Genomic DNA, 6,360 nt, shown 5'->3' with positions numbered 1-6,360 from the left:
TAAGGAGTATTACTATTGGTCTAGGAGTCCTTATTAGTGACACACACACACACACACACACAAACACATATATATGCCTCTTAGGCTATGCAATAGAGATAAATAATATATACAGAACCTATGTAAGTAAAATTAACACATTTCAAGACTTGAGGAATACCAATCTGTAGTACCTGACCAAGGCTGCCATGTGGTGTCAGGAAATAATGATCGTCAGGGACATCAGGTGGGTTCAGCACATTATGAAAAAATATTGTGATCGAGTCAAAGTAAAATTGTGGTCGGGGTGAATTGTGGTCCCCGTCAAATTTTATAATGTTTTTGTCTCCCTGCAGACACATTAAGACAAACCATACCATATGTTACTATCTTGACAGACAAGAAGTAATTTATGTTTCATGCTGAATGGGGAGGTAGAAACTTACAACATATGCTTCACAAATTTTGTCTGAATGATGCGGGAGTATAAAATCATCCTCAGTTGCATGTCCAAACAAAGCAGGAACAAAACATCGCTTTGCTACCTGAAGGGTTTACGGTCAGATACCAAACATATATCCATAATTCTATACGCTGTCAAAACAGAATCGCATTTAAGTTTTTAAAGGATATCTCCTACAGTAGTATAGTTCGCATAGCTCTCCCAGTTTTCGATTCAGCTTTGTGTTCGTCGATAAGACCGAACTGTACAGAATCACATTCAATAAGCTTGCACTATGCAGTTGGCAATTGGAGTAGGAACCATCATCCTTAGTTACCAGATTCACGGTTCGGTACTTTCTACTATAATCGAGTTCGATGGGGGGTATACATCCCTGATTCGCGAATTCCGAAACCAATTCATGAATCAGTTGACTTCTATTCGCTAGCTCTCATTCGTTTTCCAAAAAAACGATCTAGTAGATGAAAAAAAATACTCATACTTGAAAAAAGTTAAAAACACCCTGGCTGTTGGTGTATGAGGCCCAGTTATGGCCCAGTAACCTTCACGTGACCTAGCTCCACTTCCTCTTCTGGAATAAAAGAAGAAGCTCCACCCAAGTGCTTCTATTGCTTCTGCAATTCTTGCTCTGCTCATGCCATAGACGGAAAAAATACTCATACTTGAATAAAAACACCCTGCCTGTTGGTGTACAAGGCCCAGTTATGGCCCAGTAACCTTCACGTGACCTAGCTCACTTCTTCTGGAAACAAAACTCCACCCCAGCGCTTCTATTGCTTCTATAATTCTTGCTCTGCTCACGCCGTTTCTATTCGTCTGCTGCTTGCGTTCTTGCTCTTGTTTCGGCACATCCTATAGCCAAGCTATTCCGCTTCTCCATGTCCTTAAGCTGCTACACATCTCTACTTCTTTCACCAGCAACCAGCAGGCAAAGAAAAATATTGTATGGTGGCCAAGAGCTGCAACAGCGATGGAGGACCGACGATAGAGAGCCCAGGCGCGATGGTCGTCATCTTTCATCTATCTTTTCTCCACCTACCTTCTCCCTCCCAGCCAGCCTCCCCATGGCGCTCACCCTGTGATCTCATTTTTCTGGTTCGCTTGGGATCGCAACTCTGGCAACGAATTCTGTTCGGAACCAACAATCTCAACCCTAATCTAGGTCGATCGATCTAGATCGGGATTCGAAGCCAGTCCCACCGAATCCAGTAACTATGCCGTCATCTACTTCCTAAAAGGAAATGGTTCGCATAATTTCCCCAGTTTCCTATTCAGCTTTGTGCTTGTCGATAAGACCAAACTGTGTGAAAACCAATCTAGTTGTCTGAGCTGTACTATTATTTACAAGAGCAAAACAAAGAAAAAGCTTGTGAAATCTCCAAGCAGCTAATAGCAAATAAAATCATGTGTATTAAGAACAAACAATATCAGTATCCCCGGTAACTCAAGATCAGGGCAATAATAAACCTGAATGGTATCAAGATCCATGATGTCAAAGCTGGCTTTTTTCTTGACAATCTTCCGCATGTGCTGTATTGCAAGTTTTACCTAAACAAAACAAACAGAAGCTCCATAATATATAAGATGGGATATACCATCTGCAAATATGCATCAAAGTTGTGGGAGCATATCTAGAACAAATAAAATTAACAGAAGTCAAGCAACACATGTGGAATTATAATTACAAAAATCAGTGGTCACAAACTCTAACTAGGCAGTCACAAGCGCACATGAACTCATGCATAATTTGAATTAAATTTTAAGTGACTCATGCTCATTCATCACTGGAACTAACTGTATTGATAAACAACAGACAAAGTAGTCTTTTGGATAAAAAAGATCAGGAATGGCTCCATTAGGCTCTTTGAGTAGCCATGTTCAATTATAGAAATGGTGCTATAAGGTGGGTTATGTAGGAAACAAATTTGCAAAAACACCATGCTAAAGCGCAAGCTCATCAACTCCACTATTCCCTGGGACGACAGCCACACATACACATTGCTAGTAACAATTGATAACCGATGAATCCCCATCATCAAATTATGCTTACCGTGAATTTTGGCAAGGGGTATTTGTAGGTATCAACTAGTTCCATCATCAAGTCAACAAGGTTAGAGAATGGACTATCAAGAACCATTCCAGCAATTGATGGATCCTCCGCTCCATACATTAGACTGAAAGAAAAGAGTCCAGACATTCTGAGTAAGTTAAAATTTAGAGTGTTTAAGTATGTACATGTTCCTACCCGCACGAACACATAAGAACATAAATACAAGCAACAATATTACACATGGGTATTTTAAAGCCTACAAGCACATGAAGCCGAATATTACAGAGGAATATCATAGAGCATACAAGCAAACTAAGCTGAACAATAGGGAATCGTGATTAACTAATTTCTGACCACTACAGGAGAAAATGATGAGTTCATTTCAACATACTGAACACACCTTGTGACCGCACCCATTGAGCGGCCCCACAGAGCAATGCAAGATATGTTCCCATCTGTCCGCAAATAATTAACAACAGCTTTCAGATCTTCTTTCTGTATAAAAGAAAGCGATATCAGCATTGTGTCTTCGGAAGCAATGAAAACGATTTGATTTAAGTGCCTCAAGAAAAACTGAGGCGTTGATGGCCCCGAGCAGAAAATGAGATAAATGAATAGGTGGTTCAACTGGCGTAAAGGAACATTTACAATCAGTCCAATGTGAAGGTTAAAAAACTGTCTTGCTATAAACGGTATATACTGCCATTAATCCTCTGCACAAAGTTTTAGATTTCACTAACCATCCATTTCACTGTTATGACAGATTTTAAGATTATCTATTTCTGTACAAAGACATAAAATGCATAACAGATTATTATGTGTTATTTGTTTCTCAATTTACCTAATAGCATCTGAACTAACTGTGCATGTACAACATATAAAAGCAAACAGAAGGTTTCAGAACCATGCGTCATTTTTTAATCTTCTATCTGCATAAGGCAAACTCACTTCATTCCAGCCCAAGGTGACATGCTCTCCTTCAGAGAGACCAGACCCTGAAAAGTCCAGTGTAAAGACTGTAATATTTGATGGTAGAAGAATAATGGCAGCTTCACTAGCATCAGCTCTGCATCCACTGGAAAATAAATAACACAGTTCAATTAATCCTAGCAAAAAATAGAATAGACTATCTTACCAAATATTTGTAAAGGACTAGAATTGTGCTTTATTAGTAATAGGTGGAAAGGCATTTTGCCAAAACTGAAAAACAAGCCTATTAAGCAAAAGATAATGTGTACATATACTCTACCTATTTCCATGACAGTATATAACACAAGGAAGTGCTGTTCCTTCAGGAATCACAGCAGGTATGTAGTGGCTACACTGCAACTTCTTGCCCTGGCTATTTACTACCTGAAAAAAGGAGACTGCATATCAAATATATACCATGGCAAGCCACATAAGAAAGCAAAATTTACCTACACAAGCCGAAAGCCAATGTCCATTATGTGTAATCTATGTCATCTGATAAATGACAAAAAAGCTAGCAAGCCAATTTCAGATTATTACAGTACACCAGGAAAAAACAAATGCAACAAACAAGACAGCAATACAAATGCATAAAGTTGGGAAAGATGTCATAAGATATAATTCACACCTGAATAGATACTCCCTCCGTCCGGAAATACTTGTCATCAAAATGGATGAAAATGAATGTATCTAGAACTAAAATACATCTAGATACATCCATTTCAATGACAAGTATTTCCGGACGGAGGGAGTACTATAATCTCATGTACATTTCTTATACATCACAGAATCTAAGCACATAGGCCAATTAGAGACGAATGGTAGCCAAATTATGGATTTTACAAAGAATTTCTTTATTGGAACTGAAAAATTCAAAATAGCACAGAAGGGCAGCCCGGTGCATGTAGCTCCCGCTTGCACAGGGTCCAGGGACGGGTCCGACCACTTGAGGTCTTCTGTATGCAGCCTTTCCATACATTTCAGCAAGAGGCTGTTTCCAGTACTCGAGCCCGTGACCTCATGGTAAGAAAGCAACATCTTTACCGCTGCACCAAGGCTCCCCTTCGTGGTCTTTATTACCATATGACCAAAAAATTCAAATGGAAAACTACATGTAATTATATATATCCTAGATCACCCACAAACTTGTTACGCATTGGCTACCTATAATGAGCCACATCTAGTGGCCCAGATCTGGCATCAGCCTAGCAGATTTCCTGTTTATCCCTTGCATCCTACTTGCATTGTTCAAAACTGAACCTGCCTCACTTGTTAAATGATTCCAAATTAAACACCGTCTTAAAGAACGACCATGCTATTTACATCTTTAATGCCATTGATAATGGAATCCAAATTTCCATTCATGATTTTTTAGCAGACAACGAGGCCAACAGATTGTATTGAGTTTTTCTGGCAATGAAGATGGAGGGTTTTTTCTAATGTGTATAGCGCATACAAAAGTAATATAATAGAACAAAGGAAATAGGTTTCTGATGTTTCTGTTAATCTGTTATCACCGTAACACGGAAATATAAAACATATATAACCTCCAGATCCTTCCTCTGAAACCATCTTCCCTTGAGCATAAACTCCTGCTCCAGTAGATCATCGTCTGGACTGTAGTCAGCTCTGCAACGCAGGAATGTATCAAGTAGGTTAACAGAGTATGGACCATCAAGTTAGGGAGTTACCTAAAGAAGCATAGCTACTCATGTTCGGCTAATGAATATCTACTGTAGCCCCACATCAGACTTGTCTAACTCTCGGTAATAGGAAATCTAGGAATTTTTGTATTTAGGAGAATAGAAGAGTAGCTTGCTGAGGTGGAATGCAAGCACTACTTAAAAAAGCATAGGATAGAGTTCAAATGCCACAGTAACAATTTCGTGAGCACAACACCACAACATTTGCAGGCAGGCAGCCACTCAAGTTCATTTGTATGTAACCTAAATTAATCACCATCAATCTGACCAACCGAACTGCTAGTGCCATCTACATCACTAGCGTAATGCAAAAGCCAATGACGAATCTACCTGAATTAGGGGACCGCGTCAAGCAATCAACCTACCCCAATTCAACGACAGCAAATCGTATGGGAGGCGAGCACAATCGGCGGCGCAAGTCCAGCGAGCCGAAACGACGCACCTCAAGCCCGCGCGGCTCAGATCCAAACCTACGCCTACCGAATCGAGACGGTGGGGCGGGGTGGGGTGGCTGAAGGAACGGAACAGGGGAGCTCACCTGGGCGGGCGGATGATGAAATTCACCAGCTGGTCCATCGGTTGAGAGAGAGAAGAATCTCCGGGGAGAGGGAGAGGTGGAGGTTGAGGGAGATTGGGTGTATACGAAGCAAAGCAGGCAACTCTGCTCTCTCCCTCTCTCCTCGCTCGCTGGCCTCCCTCCCTCCCTCCTTCCCTCTCTCCTCTGATCGCTTCTGATTTCTCCCACCTTCTCCCCTCCCCTAACCTCCGTCTTTTTAATTGATGAGATGATGGTGATTAATTTACTCGGGTGCCTTGAGTGGGGGTACTTGCCTTCCCCTACTCCGTTCCCCGGATGGCTGTTTTTCAGTTTTGACCCTCTCTTCTTTTTTTTTCATCCGATGAACATGATCATTTCCAGGGCCGGGCCGGGCCGGGCCATGTTTCGGGCTGGCTCAACAAAAACCAGTTTCAAAATCCCAAGCACGGGCATGGCCCGAAACACATGACTAGTGACATTTATCAATTAAAATGATTATTTTCTCATCAAAAAATTGAAATGATTATTTTTAAGATATAAATTATCTCTCTCTAAAAAGAACTTAATGTTCCCCGTACCGCTCCTTCGTCTGTCCTCCCCATTCGTACGTCTTGTTGGTGCAGTCTTGCCTCTTATGTTTTGAAGATTGTTGGACAAA

At 40.9% G+C, this 6,360-nt stretch overlaps 1 protein-coding gene across 1 annotated transcript in view; it reads right to left on the bottom strand.

The window, feature by feature from the left end:
* The window catches only part of LOC123085996 (uncharacterized), a 26,825-nt gene extending 20,853 nt beyond the window's left edge, over positions 1 to 5,972 (bottom strand). Inside the window, exons 1-9 of the mRNA XM_044507696.1 lie at positions 5,703 to 5,972; positions 5,009 to 5,090; positions 3,742 to 3,845; positions 3,441 to 3,567; positions 2,893 to 2,987; positions 2,493 to 2,616; positions 1,910 to 1,990; positions 426 to 524; positions 174 to 329 (exon numbers count right to left, since the gene is read on the bottom strand). Of these exons, the coding sequence (XP_044363631.1) occupies positions 174 to 329; positions 426 to 524; positions 1,910 to 1,990; positions 2,493 to 2,616; positions 2,893 to 2,987; positions 3,441 to 3,567; positions 3,742 to 3,845; positions 5,009 to 5,090; positions 5,703 to 5,740 (906 nt within the window). The 5' untranslated portion in view covers positions 5,741 to 5,972. The remainder of the gene's footprint in view (positions 1 to 173; positions 330 to 425; positions 525 to 1,909; positions 1,991 to 2,492; positions 2,617 to 2,892; positions 2,988 to 3,440; positions 3,568 to 3,741; positions 3,846 to 5,008; positions 5,091 to 5,702) is intronic.
* Between the last annotated feature and the right edge of the window lie 388 nt (positions 5,973 to 6,360).

This window comes from Triticum aestivum, chromosome 4A, assembly GCF_018294505.1.
Source record: "Triticum aestivum cultivar Chinese Spring chromosome 4A, IWGSC CS RefSeq v2.1, whole genome shotgun sequence".
Taxonomy (NCBI): Eukaryota; Viridiplantae; Streptophyta; class Magnoliopsida; order Poales; family Poaceae; genus Triticum; species Triticum aestivum.
The sequence above is the reverse complement of the archived record's forward strand: the minus strand, read 5'-3'. Positions and strand labels throughout refer to the sequence as shown.